The 20591-nt window shown below is 38.3% G+C and overlaps 2 protein-coding genes across 2 annotated transcripts in view; one reads left to right on the forward strand and one right to left on the reverse strand.

Annotated features, from left to right (window-relative positions):
* LOC142354058 (uncharacterized) overlaps nucleotides 1–20591 on the forward strand; it is a 469891-nt gene that overhangs the window by 64310 nt on the left and 384990 nt on the right. The window lies entirely within an intron of this gene.
* Nucleotides 4022–20591, reverse strand: part of LOC142354738 (putative oxidoreductase SERP2049) — a 36566-nt gene continuing 19996 nt past the window's right edge. Inside the window, exons 2-3 of the mRNA XM_075407121.1 lie at nucleotides 5455–5824; nucleotides 4022–4505 (exon numbers count right to left, since the gene is read on the reverse strand). Of these exons, the coding sequence (XP_075263236.1) occupies nucleotides 4286–4505; nucleotides 5455–5824 (590 nt within the window). The 3' untranslated portion in view covers nucleotides 4022–4285. The remainder of the gene's footprint in view (nucleotides 4506–5454; nucleotides 5825–20591) is intronic.

Raw genomic sequence — 20591 nt, forward strand, 5'->3', positions numbered from 1 at the left:
AGACGGAAAGTCGATATGTCCAGACCCAGAAGAACGCACGACGGGGGTGTCGTGCGTTCAGATTTACGTGTTCTGGAAACAAGGAAAAACGCATGAAAGTCTGGACATGAACGCACGAAAGGTCTGATGAACGCACGAAAGTCTGGACATGAACGCACGAAAGGTCTGATGAACGCACGAAAGTCTGGACATGAACGCACGAAAGATCTGATGAACGCACGAAAGTCTGGACATGAACGCACGAAAGGTCTGATGAACGCACGAAAGTCTGGACATGAACGCACGAAAGGTCTGATGAACGCACGAAAGTCTGGACATGAACGCACGAAAGGTCTGATGAACGCACGAAAGTCTGGACATGAACGCACGAAAGGTCTGATGAACGCACGAAAGTCTGGACATGAACGCACGAAAGGTCTGATGAACGCACGAATAAGTGGATTATATTCATCGGTCGTTACCAATAAAAACTAGCTCACTCGCTTGGGACGCGTAAAAATTATATTCTTTCTAAGCTGCTGGGGCGCCAGAATAGTTACCTTTTTATTGCTTACATGGTCTAAAAATATATATCTTTTGTTTCCTGAAGCTTTTCTAATATCCCCATTGTCCTCTTCACCAACCCCCCCCCCATGTTGAGGAGAACGACGAAAAAACGACAATATTTTGTAAGAAATTGTAGTTTTCGTCGTTTTGTCGTCGTTTTGATCGTTTTCATTAGTTTCCGTCGTTTAAGTCGTATTTTAATTGTAAGAAATGATCGTTTCTTCGTCGTTCTTTTGTCGTTTCTTATGTCGTTTTTTTGCAAATGAAGTCATCGTTTTTTGATCGTTTTTCGTCGTTTTTTTGTCGTTTCTTACGTCGTTTTTATTTCAAAAGAAATCGTCGTTTTTTGATCGTTTTTTCATCGTTTAATTGCTCTTCAACTAGTTTTTCTATATTAGATCGTTTTAGCAAATCTATTTAATGGCCTGATATCGCAGTGGTTAGTGTATCAGGTGATGTATTCGGAGTTCAGTGGTTCAAATCCCAGTGGGATCACGTTTTTTCGTCGTTTTTTGAAAAAACGATCATTTCATACAAAAAAATAACGACGAAATAACGAACAAAACGACGATTACCACGTAAGGGCTTTGATCGTTTTTGTCTAAAGAAAACGATTAAAAAACGACGATTTCTTACAAGTGAAAAACAAAATTCCTCAACACGCCCCAACCCCCCCCCCCCTCCTCGTCACCCCCCCCCCCCCTCCCCCCCCCGTTACCCCGCCCCACTTGAATTTGTGGGCCTGGTCCTGAATGTCTATCTGGTCTATTCTCACCTTCTTCTTGGCTCTTTAGTCCAATGCTTCGATCTCCATGGGGTGCTCGGTGAAGGCGCACAGAACGAAGGACCCCCTCCCCCATCAGTCTTTTTTTACTATTTTGTAACGTGTCCTTACAGGATTTTACTTGGTTTTTGCCTGATCGTGCGTTACGTTTGCCAAAATTTGCAATTTTTGAACATTTCATTTTTTCTCTTAATTTATTCTGATCAGAAAAAAACAATAAACTAAAAGTGCCCACTGACAATTCATAAAAAAATGTTTCTGTGGTTTGTCTGCATTTAATGCGAGTAAAATTTACCCTTGGGTCACTCTGACTCAGTACTGATTTAATGTTTTACCATTGGATTCCAATGAATCAGTACTGAAGTGCTCCGGCACGTGGCTCCGGGTTTGTACATTATAGTTCATGACAGTATCATAACAAAAAACAATCATTTTTTTCTCAACTGTGAGAGATGTTTAAATTAAAACGAGAGTATAGTTTTTGTAAATTCAACCAAAAACTTGTGCTCAATTAATTTTTCAAAAATTTTCTACTATTATTGTTTAACAAACTTCTTTTTGAGGTCCGTAATGATCCATTTTTTCTAATTAAGTTATTACTATTTTTTAATTTTTCAAAGAAAAAAAAGGAATTTGATTTTTTGTTTCACATTGTTTATAATTTCTCTGTGTATCTCAAATTAAAAAAAGCGGCTTTCGTTGATAACTTTTGAACAGCTTGACGTCTTTTCATCAACCGATAGACCTCTTCAGTCAAAATTTTTTTCTCATTTCTGAACTCCTAATATGCTTTCTTATCAATATCAGTCAGCTAAGTTTTCTATTTGATTGTATTTTAAAGAAGAAATCAGCAAATTATTATGCGAAATAAAAACTGCTGCCTTCATAACAGATTTTTAACAACGCTGGTGTTAACGCGTCTTATGTAACGACAAAACAAAAAATGTAGATTTGTTTGTTTTTTGATGTTTTTGTTTCCTCAGAAAGATAACAAGCGCATTGTCAATTCAAATGGAATTATCGTAGATGCCCGTGTCTTGCGGTTAGAGAGCATATTACTACGCCTACCTTTCTTGTTCATATTTTGTCGATCGATATCCTTTGAAAAAGGGTATAATTATGGCACTAAGAAATAAAAACCCACGAACAACTTAATTATTTTAGGACAGTCCTTTTCCATATTGTTTGTTTTCTCGGAGACGCAAGAATTAAAAAATACCATTTTCCTTTTCACTCAATCAGAACGCCTAAATCTATTCCATAATGAACTTTTTCAACAATTTACTCTCAGATCTTATTCTACTATGCCTAGGTAATATTGGACTCGAACTTTTTTCACTTGATGCCAATAAGGAAAAAATAGAACTCCATTATATCCAAAATTTGTGAAAATTAATTTCTGAAACAACAAAATTTTGTAGAAAATTTTTCTAATTATTTTTTATTAATTAATGGTGTCTTGGAATACCATTATGACTTCATTCAACTATCAAGGAGTTTCTCAAATTTTCCTTAAAACAGAGGAAATTAGAGCTCTCTTTAAAACTGTTGATTGTTCATTTACAAAACTTTCAACGGTGGTCTTCAATTTTGATTCAATTCGGTTCGTTTACAGGAGCTGATAAAGCAAAATTTACGAGACTATAGGTGACCCCTCATTCAAAGAGAGCTTAACGGTGAACAGCAATAAAAAATTGTGCTTTTTCTTAGATAAAAACGTTGAGAGTCCAATTCTTTAAATGTCCTCGAACTATTGTTTTTTTATATGATACATTGAGCTTTCGATGAAATCAAGGGTGAAAGAAAATAGATTATTAGCAGTAATATTGATCTTCTGCTGCGTTCTGAAAATCTGATTGTTTTGTCGAAAACCTCCGTTTTCTACTCTTTTGTGGTGATCCAAGCTCTATAATAATCGAAGTTACCATTTTGATTTGAGGTAACACAGGTTTCAGTTTTTAGACAAAAAGAAGAACAGGACACGATAAGGTCAATAGTTATTTATATTGCATTTAATTTTCAACCCTGAAAATTACTTTTTGTCTTGTCTCTCTTACCGTTCTTGAAAAAAATACGACGTGTTCAACCAACACATGGAAGTTACTCATCATGTTGATTTCGCAGCCATTCCAAAAAAAATTTGAAAAGTTGTTTCAATTCTATTTTCTGGCAATTAGTCCCGAGTAGCCGGTCATACGAAAATATTAGTTATCATATAAGGTCATTTGTTATTGCTGGTAACTCTACAAAGAAATTTATGATTTGTTTGATTTCCCCGTCGCCAAAAAAAAACGTAATACAGAACTTTAAAAGATGCTTAATTAGCCACAATTGAGAAGCTAATTTTTAGGATTTCAGTCAGATATGGATTTCAAATCTAATTATACAGCATGATAAATATAATGTCTTGTTTTGAATTGTTTTTGTATGACAAGTGGGAAGTGGGCGCATTCATAGCGATTCGTGGGTTTGTTAAATACCATACAATATAATTTAGGGAAACTTTGGTGTTCTATTTTGAGCCTCATTTGATTGTTGGAAACCCAATACAATAGTTTTTTAACTTATCTTTCAAAGAACCAAACTGGCTTAAAATAATACAGAGAAAGTTTCCTATTTCTCATTTTCATGGTATTCAAGAAAATCGAGAATCACTTTGACACTAATTGTCAGTATTTATACATGAAACACTCATTTTGAATGGTTGAATTGCCTGCACCTGTGAACAAAATATAGTGTTTATTTCTAACGGCTGGTAGGCTAATATTATATAGATAGTGAAACTTATACACATTAAAACAATAACAATAATGGTGTAATTTATCTATTATAAATCAAGCAGTAACTTCTCTTTTTTTCGCTAAAAAAATCAAAAAAAAATATTCGATCTGCTTTGTTGATTATCCCGTATGAAATGTAAATGAAGATTAATATCAAAAATTGAAGTTGTCCAGTTCACTGAAGGTAACTTTTGCAGGTAATAGCTCCGTCCATCACAACCGAACTTCCACTCATAAAATCCGCCTCGTTTGACGCCACAAATGTGATCAAACTAGCAATATCCTGCGCAACTCCCATTCTTCCAACGGGGTGGTCTTTCCTGACCTTTTCCCAATATTGTTCAAGGTATTCCTGAGGAAAACCCGTATTTGAGCTGAAAGGTGTTCCAATCAGACCTGTTTTTTGTACTCAACAATCATTTCGAGGTGAATTAATTGTAAATAACAGCTCTTCAGTCAGTTCTTTCAGGAAGCAAAAACGTGGAAATCCTGGCCGGGAACGGATGTTAATCTTGCAAGATCTTGCAAGATTCCTGCAAAAGGATGTTATTCTTGCAAGATCTTGCAAGACGATGTTAATCTTGCAATATCTTAAATATCTTGCAAGCCAATCTTGCAATATCTTGCGAGCCAATTTTAAAATCCAAGAACTTACATGTTTTTTTTTTCACAAGAATTAAGATCTCGACAAGATAAAGTAAGCAATTTCCTTAACAGTGCTAACAATTGAATCCCCAAATCTTCAATCTTTTGTTGAAACCCAAAATCTTTTTTGCTAATTTTAAAAATTCGAACATTATGCGTTTCCTTTCCGAACTATCGGGTTAAAAATGGATTAAACGAGTCGGTATGACATTAAATAAAATCATGAATTATGAGAGTTAAGATCTTACGATATGAAATTTAGCGGAAGATAATTGCAAGATAAATTTTTTGCATTGTCCAATTTCAATTCCAATTAATTATGTAAAAAAAATTATTTTTCTAGAGTAAGGGAAGACCGATTCAAAGAAAAAACCCTGAACATGTCCTGAAAATTTAACACTGACACAATTCTGAGACGATAATGCATATAAATGAAATATAGAAAATATCGGAAAAGAAAAGAAAAGGTCATCTTCAATGAGCCTTCAAGGCTTTCTAGGAAAATCTATCAAAATATAACTCTTATGGTAATATTTAAATTTCAACCGATAAAAAAACTACTCATGTCTGAAAATTCATCCTTGCGTTTTTAAATCTCGTAACTGTTCTTTATCCTCCTTTTCTACTTCAATTATCGAAAGAAAACCGAAAAAAAAAATTAAAAAGGAAAATTTGAGCAATGACTGCTGAGCAGTTTTTCCTGGATTGACATTGTTTGCGCGAATCCCGTTTTTTCCCTCCTCAAGTGCAATGCACTTCGTGAACATATCCAGGGCCGCTTTGCTCATGCAATAGTATCCAAAAGTTTCCAAAGGTACATTCGCCAAAATTGATGAAGTATTCACGACATTTCCCTTCGATTCCCTCAAATATGGGATACACAATTTAGTCAAACAAATAGCTGATTTGAGGTTGACGTCAAAGACTGTCTCATAGGCTTCTATTGGGTGGTCGGCTAATAATCCGCAGAGGCTGAGACCCGCGTTGTTGACTAAGATGTCGATGCGGCCGAATTTCTGGATGCAGTTGTTGACGATTTCCTCGAATATTCCTTCGGTTCGCAGGTCACCTTTAAAAAACACATTTCATTCGTCGCCGCTATTATTGGATAATTAGTTTTCCTTTTGGAAATATGGTGGGCTGCGTTTTTGAGTACCACTAAACTGGGGGGGGGGGGGGCTGGGGGTTAGATCTTGAACTCAGAAAATTTTGCAGTAAAAACGGAATGATGACAGACAAAAAAATGGCGATCTCGCATAAACTAACCTCCTTAACTGTTTCACCGCAAAAAATCTCTTTCAACCTCACGATTTGTTTAACGCTCTTATTTAAAGTCATAGCGTTCACAACATTAATCTATCAAATGAGCCTAGAATATCGACATCATTATTGCTTATGAGAGTCACGCTCTATAACACATCAATCTATATTTTAAATTCTTGTAAGAGTTTTATGCTTTATAAATCAGATTGAAACAGCATCAGCTACCAATTAAGAAACTCTCAAGATCTTTTTTTCAAAGTCCTACAAGATCTTTGCAAAAAGTGGCTGTTTTGCTAGATTCCTTCAAGACGATGTATCGTCTTGCAAGATTTGGCAAAAATCTTGCAAAATCTTTCAAGTTAACCGTTCGAAATTGAGTGGGGGTGTGAAATGAGGTGTCTAAATTTTGCAATCGCTTAGAAAAATTGATTAATAATAAAATTTACACCCCCTGCGCCCAAATCTACGCCCGCAATATCAGTTTTCCTCTAATTAACCTCTTTATTGACTCCTTTTTTGACGGTTGTTCAAATATTTCGAGGCGTTTTGTTATGCGAGTTCCCCACTAATAATAAGTGATTTTTTTTGGTTTTTCACCACATTACAGCATTTACATTTTTTGGCACACCATTAGCACATATATAAAAGTGGAAAGTGGTGAGTTCAGTAAAATCACAAAAAGCAGTGATTTCACGTATGTTATCCGTTAACATGAACTGAATTTTCTCTTTTTCAACTAATTATTCGCCTTCAACTCATTTTTTCAGACTTTTAGCGTATCTCAGACTATTAAGCTTAAACTTAGACTCAATGCAAATACCGGTTCTTGAGGTACCTGGGGCAAATTCCAGGATCCAGAAAGGTATCGTCAATTTTATGTGATGATAAGCCTGGAATACAATTATTGAACTGTTTTTGTTCATAGAAATGTCCAAAATCATCGAGTCCATTTATTTTTGCTGTCAAAAAAAATTTCCATGCGCTGAGGCGCGATTATACTACTGATCATAATACTGAATTAGAATTGCTTCAAGATGTTCGTGGTTTTCACTTGCGGTTTTGTGCGCTAACAAATTGCTCAAGGCAAAAAAAAACATTTTTTAAGAGTTTTTATGTGTTAGGAAGGAACCCATTTTCTGAATGAAAAGTTTGGTCAATTGTTGGAGAACAGCACTTTTTTAATTAAATAAATCCCCGATGTTGTTGCTATTGTTTTGTTTCTCTTTTATTGCTCTCTTTCTCGTAAATTAGAGAAGTTTCCCTGTAATTAAGAGAAGCTTGATTAGAGAGTAAATTTCATTGCAATAATTTTTATTTAAGCAGTTTAAGAGTAATTTGACAAATCGTTGTGTCAATATTAGTTCTAAAGGGATGTATTTTTGTCGCACAATTTCGTACTTGAAAAAATTTTTATATAATAATTACTTCATTTGCATTCTATTTTTTGGTTAAATCTCATTTTTGAGAATTATTTGCCAAATTAATTTCAAAAATTTGAGGACTATTTCGCATTTATAAAAGGGGGGAGAGTTTATAAAATTATTGTTTATGTCTAGTAAAAGGGTGTATTTTTGAAAATTTTAATTAACAGATTTTGTGCTCTGAAAGGCGCAAACTTTCTCAGAGGAGTAACAAAATGTTTTCATGTTTACAATAAATTTCTTGTTCTATCTTTTTCTGTAGTTAAACAAGTAGTAGTGAGTAAACAAATGTTGAATATCTAGTAAAAAAAATTAAGAACCACTTGGTTTTTTTTCTCACCCCGTACCGAACTCCAAGTCTATATCAGTACTAGGCAAGTCTAAATCCAAGTCTTATTTCGTTTTCCAGTACTGGGCAAGTCTTAAAAAAAGTCTTACAAGTCTGACAAGTCTTGGCCAAGACTTGGGTAACACTTGCAAGTCGATTCCCAAGTCAAACCCAACTTTTCAAAAAATTCGAGTGAAATTTTCGAATTCAAAAAAATTTCGCAACGTGCCACGATTTTGGCATTACTTTTTGGGCACTTTCCCGGGGTGCTAGAAAATGATGCCGGGGGCATACCAAATTGATTATTGGGTGATTATTAGCCCCACGGGAGGGTTCATTGAGGGTTTTTCAGGTGTTTTGGGCCGTTTTGAGCCATTTTTCAGCCGTTTGGAGCCGAATTTTAGCCGAAAATCACCAAATTTATGTACTTTTCAGATCAGCCAAATGTCGAACTTTAACCGAGGCAAAATTGTCAAAAGGGGTGCTACTGTGAGGGTTCCCATGATAGCCCGAGGTCCCGTGGTGCGGCACCCAGTGGACCCTATTATGGCGCAAAGTCCTACAAATCTGCCCGAACAAGCGCCGAGAGATGTCCCACAATATAAACTTACTCAAGAGCTAATGTTGCCCTCTGTTAGTGCTAGTAAAACTAGTTATAATTAGCCAACAATAACTCTTTATATCACTGTTTATATCACTGTTTATAACCCGGTTATAATATAGGTTATAATATGTTTATAATATGGGTTATAAGCGAAATGAGTTATAAAATTGTGGTCGGGGGGGTCATAGCTCCCTGGTCTTTAAATCGCGAAATACTGGTCCAAATTAGATCTCATATATATAGTTTTAAAGCTTATTTCACGGGCAATTGAATGAGCTATGTCCCGTCCCGATCCGATTCGTACTTTGGTCAGAATTCTGGATTTCAAGTACCGTACCCCCGAAAAGTGAGGTGTACCTGGTGCTCGTACTCTAATAACTTTTTTTTGAGTGCACCTAGGAGGCTCATTTTTTAATATGAGTTAGCTTATTATGTGTGCTAACTAGCGTTACTACTCCGGTCAAATTTGACATCGATTTCAAAAAGTTATTAGCGAACGAGCATGAGGGTACCTCATGGGTCCTAATGTCGGGGGACACATAGCTCCCTGGTCCTTAATTCGCGAAATACTGGTCCAAATACGATGTTATATATATAGTTTTAAAGCTTATTTCACGGGCAATTGAATGAGTTATGTCCCGTCCCGATCCGATTCATACTTTAGTCAGAATTCTGGATTTCAAGTACCGTACCCCGAAAAATGAGGTAGGCCTGGTGCTCGTACTCTAATAACTTTTTTTTGAGTGCACCTAGGAGGCTCATTTTTTAATATGAGTTAGCTTATTATGTGTGCTAACTAGCGTTTTTACTCCGGTCAAATTTGATATCGATTTCAAGAAGTTATTAGCGAACGAGCATGAGGTACCTCATAGGTCCTAATGTCGTGGAACCCATAGCTCCCTGGTCTTTAATTCGCGAAATACTGGTCCAAATACAATGTCATATATATAGTTTTAAAGCTTATTTCACGGGCAAGTGAATGAGCTATGTCCCGTCCCGATCCGATTCGTACTTTGGTCAGAATTCTGGATTTCAAGTACCGTACCCCCGAAAAGTGAGGTGTACCTGGTGCTCGTACTCTAATAACTTTTTTTTGAGTGCACCTAGGAGGCTCATTTTTTAATATGAGTTAGCTTATTATGTGTGCTAACTAGCGTTACTACTCCGGTCAAATTTGATATCGATTTCAAAAAGTTATTAGCGAACGAGCATGAGGGTACCTCATGGGTCCTAATGTCGGGGGACACATAGCTCCCTGGTCTTTAATTCGAGAAATACTGGTCCAAATACGATGTTATATATATAGTTTTAAAGCTTATTTCACGGGCAATTGAATGAGCTATGTCCCGTCCCGATCCGATTCGTACTTTGGTCAGAATTCTGGATTTCAAGTACCGTACCCCCGAAAAGTGAGGTGTACCTGGTGCTCGTACTCTAATAACTTTTTTTTGAGTGCACCTAGGAGGCTCATTTTTTAATATGAGTTAGCTTATTATGTGTGCTAACTAGCGTTACTACTCCGGTCAAATTTGACATCGATTTCAAAAAGTTATTAGCGAACGAGCATGAGGGTACCTCATGGGTCCTAATGTCGGGGGACACATAGCTCCCTGGTCCTTAATTCGCGAAATACTGGTCCAAATACGATGTTATATATATAGTTTTAAAGCTTATTTCACGGGCAATTGAATGAGTTATGTCCCGTCCCGATCCGATTCATACTTTAGTCAGAATTCTGGATTTCAAGTACCGTACCCCGAAAAATGAGGTAGGCCTGGTGCTCGTACTCTAATAACTTTTTTTTGAGTGCACCTAGGAGGCTCATTTTTTAATATGAGTTAGCTTATTATGTGTGCTAACTAGCGTTTTTACTCCGGTCAAATTTGATATCGATTTCAAGAAGTTATTAGCGAACGAGCATGAGGTACCTCATAGGTCCTAATGTCGTGGAACCCATAGCTCCCTGGTCTTTAATTCGCGAAATACTGGTCCAAATACAATGTCATATATATAGTTTTAAAGCTTATTTCACGGGCAAGTGAATGAGCTATGTCCCGTCCCGATCCGATTCGTACTTTGTTCAGAATTCTGGATTTCAAGTACCGTACCCCCGAAAAGTGAGGTGTACCTGGTGCTCGTACTCTAATAACTTTTTTTTGAGTGCACCTAGGAGGCTCATTTTTTAATATGAGTTAGCTTATTATGTGTGCTAACTAGCGTTACTACTCCGGTCAAATTTGATATCGATTTCAAAAAGTTATTAGCGAACGAGCATGAGGGTACCTCATGGGTCCTAATGTCGGGGGACACATAGCTCCCTGGTCTTTAATTCGCGAAATACTGGTCCAAATACGATGTTATATATATAGTTTTAAAGCTTATTTCACGGGCAATTGAATGAGCTATGTCCCGTCCCGATCCGATTCATACTTTAGTCAGAATTCTGGATTTCAAGTACCGTACCCCCGAAAAGTGAGGTGTACCTGGTGCTCGTACTCTAATAACTTTTTTTTGAGTGCACCTAGGAGGCTCATTTTTTAATATGAGTTAGCTTATTATGTGTGCTAACTAGCGTTACTACTCCGGTCAAATTTGATATCGATTTCAAAAAGTTATTAGCGAACGAGCATGAGGGTACCTCATGGGTCCTAATGTCGGGGGACACATAGCTCCCTGGTCTTTAATTCGCGAAATACTGGTCCAAATACGATGTTATATATATAGTTTTAAAGCTTATTTCACGGGCAATTGAATGAGCTATGTCCCGTCCCGATCCGATTCATACTTTAGTCAGAATTCTGGATTTCAAGTACCGTACCCCCGAAAAGTGAGGTGTACCTGGTGCTCGTACTCTAATAACTTTTTTTTGAGTGCACCTAGGAGGCTCATTTTTTAATATGAGTTAGCTTATTATGTGTGCTAACTAGCGTTACTACTCCGGTCAAATTTGATATCGATTTCAAAAAGTTATTAGCGAACGAGCATGAGGGTACCTCATGGGTCCTAATGTCGGGGGACACATAGCTCCCTGGTCTTTAATTCGCGAAATACTGGTCCAAATACGATGTTATATATATAGTTTTAAAGCTTATTTCACGGGCAATTGAATGAGCTATGTCCCGTCCCGATCCGATTCATACTTTAGTCAGAATTCTGGATTTCATGTACCGTACCCCGAAAAATGAGGTAGGCCTGGTGCTCGTACTCTAATAACTTTTTTTTCAGTGCACCTAGGAAGCTCATTTTTTGATATGAGTTAGCTTATTATGTGTGCTAACTAGCGTTACTACTCCGGTCAAATTTGATTTCGATTTCAAAAAGTTATTAGCGAACGAGCATGAGGTACCTCATAGGTCCTAATGCTCGTTCGGGACCTATAGTAGTAGTAGTAGTAGTAGTAGTAGTAGTTCAGGCTTCTGCAATGCACGGGTTGAAGCACCCTTGTTGATCGTTATAATTGAGATAGTTTCGAAAGGTGGTTACAGTTTTTGCACAGGCAGCAAATTCTCCAAGCGCACATGTCAATTTCGTTAAAACTTCTAAAAAAGAATTTCCAATAAATGTCGCTGATCCGATATTTTATATTTTTGTTGTCGGTAAGGTCTGTCTGTTTGTTGACAATATTATAGAGATAGGCTGTTCTCGACCAGAAATTTTCGTCGCTTTTGAATAATCGATTTTTCGTAAGTTTGATTTCACATTTCGCGCCTTGTCTCGTCCGATTATTGTTGTTGAAATGTATTAACTTTTCTATGGCAATGTTGTATTTATTGTTTATGAGATCACATAGTAGTAATAAGCTGTGAAGTTCGAAGTAAAAAGACAGAGGTAGAATTTTCAGTTTGATTAAACGCTCCTTATATGTGAGAGAAGAACCTATTATCCATTTCGTCGCACTTTTTTGGATTCTTTCGATGAGTACTAGATCGCATTAATTTTTGTGACTGGGCCGTCTTTACACTGTCTGCAGGGGACAGCTTCAAGTGCAGCATCCGGCTAAGTGCTACTCATTGTCCCTTATGTTCCGATCCACATCCATCGTTGCCGGATGGTGTACACGGTCCTTTTTATATTTTGTACCTCATATTTGTACCCCAGGTCGTCTACTAAAACTCTCAAAATTAATGCAAATGAAAATCTCAAGACTCGGCAAAAGGCGGACTTTTGGTATAGGGCATCAACCCTTGCAAAACCTGCTTAGAACCAGTATTGACTTATTTCTTGACACAGAAACTCTGAAAACCCGACTATCAGACATCTACTGGGAATATTTTCTGGAATACTACAACGAACTGACTTCTTGCACTTGGCATATCAGATGTGGATGTCCTATTGGTACTTGTTCTGTACAGAAAACTACTCAAACTGTGACTGATTGAATTGTTATGGGTCTAAAGAACCCCTGGGTTTACTCTAAAGTCTATATTATTATTATTATTTTTATTATTATCGGTCCTAATGTCGGGGGACTCATAGCTCCCTGGTCTATAATTCGCGAAAAACTGGTCCAAATACAATGTCATATATATAGTTTTAAAGCTTATTTTACGGGCAATTGAATGAGCTATGTCCCGTCCCGATCCGATTCATACTTTAGTCAGAATACTGGATTTCATGTACCGTACCCCGAAAAATGAGGTAGGCCTGGTGCTCGTACTCTAATAACTTTTTTTTGAGTGCACCTAGGAAGCTCATTTTTTGATATGAGTTAGCTTATTATGTGTGCTAACTAGCGTTACTACTCCGGTCAAATTTGATTTCGATTTCAAAAAGTTATTAGCGAACGAGCATGAGGTACCTCATTGGTCCTAATGCTCGTTCGGGACCTATAGTAGTAGTAGTAGTAGTAGTAGTAGTAGTAGTAGTTCAGGCTTCTGCAATGCACGGGTTGAAGCACCCTTGTTGATCGTTATAATTGAGATAGTTTCGAAAGGGGGTTACAGTTTTTGCACAGGCAGCAAATTCTCCAAGTGCACATGTCAATTTCGTTAAAACTTCTAAAAAAGAATTTCCAATAAATGTCGCTGATCCGATATTTTATATTTTTGTTGTCGGTAAGGTCTGTCTGTTTGTTGACAATATTATAGAAATAGGCTGTTCTCGACCAGAAATTTTCGTCGCTTTTGAATAATCGTTTTTTCGTAAGTTTGATTTCACATTATGCGCCTTGTCTCGTCCGATTATTGTTGTTGAAATGTATTAACTTTTCTATGGCAATGTTGTATTTATTGTTTATGAGATCACATAGTAGTAATAAGCTGTGAAGTTCGAAGTAAAAAGACAGAGGTAGAATTTTCAGTTTGATTAAACGCTCCTTATATGTGAGAGAAGAACCTATTATCCATTTCGTCGCACTTTTTTGGATTCTTTCGATGAGTACTAGATCGCATTTATTTTTGTGACTGGGCCGTCTTTACACTGTCTGCAGGGGACAGCTTCAAGTGCAGCATCCGGCTAAGTGCTACTCCTTGTCCCTTATGTTCCGATCCACATCCATCGTTGCCGGATGGTGTACACGGTCCTTTTTATATTTTGTACCTCATATTTGTACCCCAGGTCGTCTACTAAAACTCTCAAAATTAACGCAAATGAAAATCTCAAGACTCGGCAAAAGGCGGACTTTTGGTATAGGGCGTCAACCCTTGCAAAACCTGCTTAGTACCAGTATTGACTTATTTCACGACACAGAAACTCTGAAAACCCGACTATCAGACATCTACTGGGAATATTTTCTGGAATACTACAACGAACTGACTTCTTGCACTTGGCATATCAGATGTGGATGTCCTATTGGTACTTGTTCTGTACAGAAAACTACTCAAACTGTGACTGATTGAATTGTTATGGGTCTAAAGAACCCCTGGGTTTACTCTAAAGTCTATATTATTATTATTATTTTTATTATTATCGGTCCTAATGTCGGGGGACTCATAGCTCCCTGGTCTATAATTCGCGAAAAACTGGTCCAAATACAATGTCATATATATAGTTTTAAAGCTTATTTTACGGGCAATTGAATGAGCTATGTCCCGTCCCGATGCGATTTATACTTTGGTCAGAATTCTGGATTTCAAGTACCGTACCCCCGAAAAATGAGGTAGGCCTGACGCTCGTTCTCTAATAACTTTTTTTTGAGAGCACGTAGGAAGCTGCTTTTTTAACATGGGTTAGCTTATCCTGTCTGCTAACTAACGCTTCTAGTCCCGTCTAATTTGAGCCCGATTTCGAAAAGTTCTTAGCGATCGAGTATCAGGTACATACCTGGTGCTCAATCCAGGTGGTACATGCATGTGACTTTTCGGATCTATTCTTATTCCGTTGTAAATCACCCCCGACTTTGACAAAATGCATTTGCTGATCCTTGTGAAATACTTCTGTGATGAGTTTTCCGTGCCATATGAGCCCATCATGCTTCAAGTTTTTCAGGGCATTTTCCTTATGGAGCGTAAGTGTCTCGTAAAAATGATACTCCGACTCTGACTCAAAATTGTTGTGGTCTATTGAAGGACTGGTGGTCAATCTGTCTATCTCATGTTTTAGTTGTTTAATGGAAGGCCACAAGTGTCTATCGCGACTATTTTCCGGTAATCTGAATTATTAACAATGGACCATACGGCAACTGTATTTTTTTTGTCTGGTTTTTACCATTATACCTTCCTCACTCCTTTGTGATTGAGTTGTCGAAATAGGCAGCTACATATACGGTTTGCGATGTTTTTGAGACCGCTCTAATTAGTGAAGTCTCGCTGCGATTGATACTATAACTTGAGGAAAATTTTTAGGTTTTCTGACAGCGTTACTCGAAAAATTATGATTAGGACAAATTTTGAAAGTTTTTTATCAGTTTTTACCGAAGTGTCGAAGCTGAAACGATTGTGGATTCTATCTACCTGCTGTTTTCTAGGGATCAGGGCCCCATCTGCGTGACACAAGAGGGTTGAGCCAGAAAGATAAAGAAATTGCAAAAGCCGTTGATGACCGGAAACTAGCCTTCATGAAAAATCGCTTCTGGTTCTTAAAGTTCGAGAACAAGTCAACCTTAGTTGTAAATTGCAACTTCAGTAATGCATTGGGGCTGAACAATGAGCAGCGGGTAAAAATCAAGGCAGGTTACTTCATATATGAACTTTTTTGAAAATAATGCCTTGATTTGTTTTCTGTAATTTGTCAATATATGTTATATATATATAGAAGGTTTCCGTTTTTTAAAGGCTGGAGACACAATTGATGTCCGAGACGTCAAAAAGAACCCCAAAACAGGCTCCTATATATGGTCAGCTCTCGTCAACGCTGTCGGCCACAAGGGATTTTGTGATGACGAGGAGCAAAAATATCTAATATCCCAAAGAAACGATAGTCAGGCAAGTGATGAGCTTTCGTTCCAGCTCAGTACTGACCCTAACCTTACAGCACTGGACCCACGCAACCAATTGATACCGGGCCCTTCCTCTGCGCACTCCTTGGTTTCTAAAAGACTGAACTTCAGTCAGTGTTTGTCGAGCGAAGCAAACAACACAACAATTTTGAACCCTGATTTGAGTAATGCTGTTCACACCTCAATGCCTGATCTCGGCGATGAAGATCTCCAAAGAGTTTTGGGTGACAATGATCTGATGATAGATGAAGAGGAGGAGGTAGAGCCAGTCTCTATAGTTCGACAGGTAAAAGTGTTCGCCCTCAGATTTTTGTTTTCTAATTTATGCTGCTATTAAGGAAAGCCCTTCTTTAGACCAACAGCCAACCCTGCTACAGTTCCCTTAAGACATCAACACCAGGGATTCCCCGCAAGTCTCGTAAGACCAACGTGTCAACAGAGGGTCTAGAGGGAAATGAGCTTTACAGAAAGCTGCTGGAAGCAGTGAATTATAGTGTCACGGTCCAGTCGGAATTGCGGGACACCGTCGCTGACTTGAACAATGCGGTGAAGGAACTGAAAGCATCAATCAGCTCACTTGCTAATAGAAATTACAATGAGCTGCAGAACCATGCAAATCAGCTTAAGATAATGGTCAGTTTGTAGAGATCTTGCACTTGGAAATATTTTTGAATTGTTTCTTTTAAATATTCGGTTTTCTTGAAAAGTGGTTTTCCTTGTCGGTGGTTCATAAAAACGATGTCCGATTGTTTTCTACAGAATCAGCAGATTGCCCGTTTTGGTCTCCTGCTGCCACAGCCAAGGCAATTTGAAGAGGGATCACAACCCTCACTGCTTGTGTCCAAAGGACCGAACAAAGAGTTCGATCTAGCGACCATCACCGGCAAGTCAGCGGCCTCAATAATGCGGCAGGCAGCGAATAAGTTGTGGACGCTTGATGAACAAAAGAACTTAATGCTGTCGCCTAAGGCTAATCCAAGAAGTGGTGCACCTGCACGAAGGGACTACAGTCCAGTTCGAAAAAATCAAATGAAGGGTAAAGATGCGTTAGAATTTTCTGGAGACGTTTTGAGTTTTGAGTTGCAAAGATTTGACGGTTCTCTGGTCTCAGTGTTAATTTGTATTTTGCTATCTCCTCGTTTTCTGGCGCAAAAGTATGCTGTGAATGGACCATTCTTGTTTTCTGTTATAAAACTCTTCAGACTCAAGTACAGCGAAAATTGGCTGGCTATGTACGAGCACGCGAAAGTCAGCTACAACAACCGGGCCAATGAGCTAAAGTCAAACGAACGTAGAAGTTTTGGCAATGTTGAGACACCTGTTGAGGGAAATGAACAACCTCTACAAGAAAATATCTATCCGCAAAAAGAGAATTAGAATTTGTGAAACCAAGGACTGCTTGCTTTCTGAACTCAATTCTTTCTTTCCTTCTTAAGCTCTTCACATGTCTTCTTTCTCTCAAGCACTCCTATTTTCCATGTGCTGGTTTATCTAGTTAATGCGTTCCTATAGTTGAGGACTAATTTATCAAGACTTTTCTGAGAATCAACAGATTGCAATTCTTGAATATCAATTTTGGACTGTATATTTATGCTTATCTTCTAAACAGATTTTGTTGTTCAAAAGTTAAAAATTAAAAATTTTGTTTGTTCCTTTCCTCGTTGCTACGCTCAATTTTAACTATTTCAACAGCTATCAGCATTTGTTCCCTATTAGTGAAGTGTTTGCTTGGGTGTTTTTAATCTCTCGAAGTTTGTAGCAATAGTTTTATTTCTGTCGGTCCTTTCTATGCAGATTTTCACTGAACCGTTTGTGTTGACTGTTTCCAAATAGTTATTGATGATTAAATTTTGAACAGCGAGGAGGGGTGTCAAATCATGAAACCATGCAGACTAATATTGGAAAAGGGAGAAATTTTTTTTCTAAAAGTACGGCTCTTAGGTTCTTTTTAATGAAGTTTTACTTTTGTTTTTCAAAAACGTACCTCCTGTGCAGCCCTCCCGGTAGCTCGATCTCGACAACGTTACCCCGCCACACAGCTCAATATCAGTAGTAATTGAAGAATTATGTTCTTTCTCATGCTTAGTTTTTATCCTATACGCTGCTTCAGTCATTTTTCTTTTGTTGAAAAAAGATACGTAGTTTCAGTTCAATGCTATCGAAACAAGTTGACTGGGCCATGCTCAGCCAATGTGATCTCTATGCCGTCAAGCGTAAAGTTGAAAACTGCTATCGGAGCGCTGAATGTATAGTGAGACCTCTGTCAGAAAGGCGATTCGATCACCTTGTTGCGACGACAAAATTGTGGCGCGAAACGTACGAAACGGTTTGCTCCTCCTATGCAAACTTAGTGCCAAATTTTAAAATTGATCTCGATAAACACAACGGCTATCGTCTGCTATACGTTGGATCGGAGGATTTGAAACCATCAGCGGTAATTAAGGGTCCTGTGGGTTTTGTGAGACCAATTCCGAATGGAGTTACTGATTGGTCCGTCATGTGCTCGGAAAGAACTGGAGAAACTCTCTTGCTGGTGGGGCCAGTTCGATTTGTCAATTCAGACTGTAACCCTAATTGCGAGTACGACTACTCTAGCGTCTCGGGTGTTGTGCAATTGAGAACAAAGAAACGAATATCAAGTAATTCTGAGATTTTAGTCAAATATGGGCCCGATTTCTTCGAACAAAATTCCTGCAAATGTCAGACTTGTGAAGAATTAGAAGAGAAGATGTTGATGGTTTTAGCAGGTTTTCTTAGTGAATTTGTCAGAGATTTTGTACAGGAGTCTGTGGCCGAAGAGAATAAATTGCTATCTATAGCTCCTGTCAAACCTAAGAAAAAAAGGTTGAGTCAGAGGGAGCTAGTGGAAATGTACAACCGAATAACCGAGGTGCCTCCTAGTGATCCTTCGGGTGACTCGTCTGCTGCAGTTTCTCAAAGTCGATATGTAATAACTCACAGAAGCTCTCCTCTAGAGGTTCTTGAATCATCTGGTAACTTGGAGCCGCATGTGGATGATAGCCCGGATGAAAGTCTGTCAGCTGATCTAGAAGTGGTCTCTGAAGTTGGATCGATTGTCAATAAATTTCCCAGAGCTTCTTCTCCTCTTTGTTATCGATCCTTTGATTGTTCGTTATCGACAATACAAGAAAAACCCGAAAGTCCCCAACAGATAGACGCAACTGAGTCTGCAGGAGGAACTCCGCTCTTTCCTATCAGTACTGTTACCGTGCAGCAGGCTACTGCTCTCCTGGACTTGTTCAGTTCCCGTTTCTCTCTATCGGACGAAGCCTCGATAGCTTTGTACTCTGTTACGCAAGCTCTTCTTCCAACGGATAATTGTTTGCCTTCTGGCCATTCGCTGGTGCGACAAATGAAGCGAGATCTATCGAATCAGACAAGGGCAAGTCTGAATAGTTTGAACGGCAACGTAATTATCCTCAACTTTCGCAACCAGTTGAAAAAAATTGTTCAACGAAATTTACGACAAATTTTTTATTATTCGCAATTCAGGAGAGAAAACGTGAAACAAGACCTGAATCCGAGTATAGAACCTATCGCTTGCATTCAAAAGAGCACACTAGAACTGAATCTTCTGATGTCAACAGACGGTGTTAATATTAAGAAGTCCACGTAAAAAAAAGAGTTGTGGCCTGTTTGGCTTCAATGCTCTGATATGCCACCAATTTTGCGCATGTCTCGCAAAAACATTGTTTTGTCCTGTCTCTTTGTTGGTTCTGGTGCTCCAAACTGGAATGAGATCGTTCCTCGATTAAGAGCTGAACTTTTTTCCCCAATCGAAATTTCTACCCCGGATTTTCCGAAGATAACAACATCTTTCAAAGTTAGACTTCTGGTGACCGATTTGGTTGCCAAACCCCATGTTTTAAACATGGTGCAGTTCAATGGGTACTTTGGATGCCATTTTTGTACCGCTGAAGGAATAACTATAGGAAGAGCACATGCTTATTATCCCTATAATCAGTCGGGATCAATTCGAGAGACAACTTTGCATAGCCGGTACGTAGAAGCTGCAGAGCTCAGGTCAGCAACCTCATCTGCATCCTGTTTTGGTGTAAAAGGCCAGAGCGCTTTTAGCGATATCGTGTCTGGTCTTCCGCTAACAGCGCCCATAGATTATATGCATTGCATTTTGCTGGGAGTGTTTCCAGAATTGTTAAAGCATTTGCTGAAAAAGATGGCCCCAACTTACCGAAAAGAAATTAACGATTTGGTTCCTTCTCTAACTTGCCCACGAGAACTCATTACCTATTCTCGCAAAATCCGATCGCTTGATGAAATTAACCAATTTAAAGCCAATGAATTTTTCAACTGGTTGTTTTATCTGAGTCCCGTAGTTTTTTGGAAACGAATTCCCAAATTTTTGTATGACAATTTATTAAGTTTTGTGTTTGGCGTTCGGTTGTTGCTTGAATCCAGTAAAGAAGAAGATGTTGTAGTTGCTGAACGTCTATTGAATCAGTTTTGCTCTAGCGTGGTTGATATTTTTGATGGAAATGAACGAGTAGAAACCATCAATGTCCACTCCCTTCGCCATCTACCTACGCAAGTTCGCAGATTTGGGCCGCTTTTTTCTTTCTCGGCGATGAGTTTTGAATCTGCGAATAGGATTTTAGGCGAAGTATTCACAGGATCGCATCACGAATGCGAAGTTGTTTGTCGACGTTTCTTACAAAGACAGCGTTTGCTTGATCTTCATAATAAGTCTGAGGAGAGTGTTTTCGGCGGATTGGTCAGACAACTGCTTGGCCAAGAAAATTTTAATAAATCAGACTTTTCAGCGTTCATGCTGGAAACGGAAAGTTTGAAAATGGGTCGTCTTCT

The sequence above is a fragment of the Convolutriloba macropyga genome, chromosome 15 (assembly GCF_964194025.1).
Source record: "Convolutriloba macropyga chromosome 15, txConMacr16.3, whole genome shotgun sequence".
Lineage (NCBI taxonomy): Eukaryota > Metazoa > Xenacoelomorpha > Acoela > Convolutidae > Convolutriloba > Convolutriloba macropyga.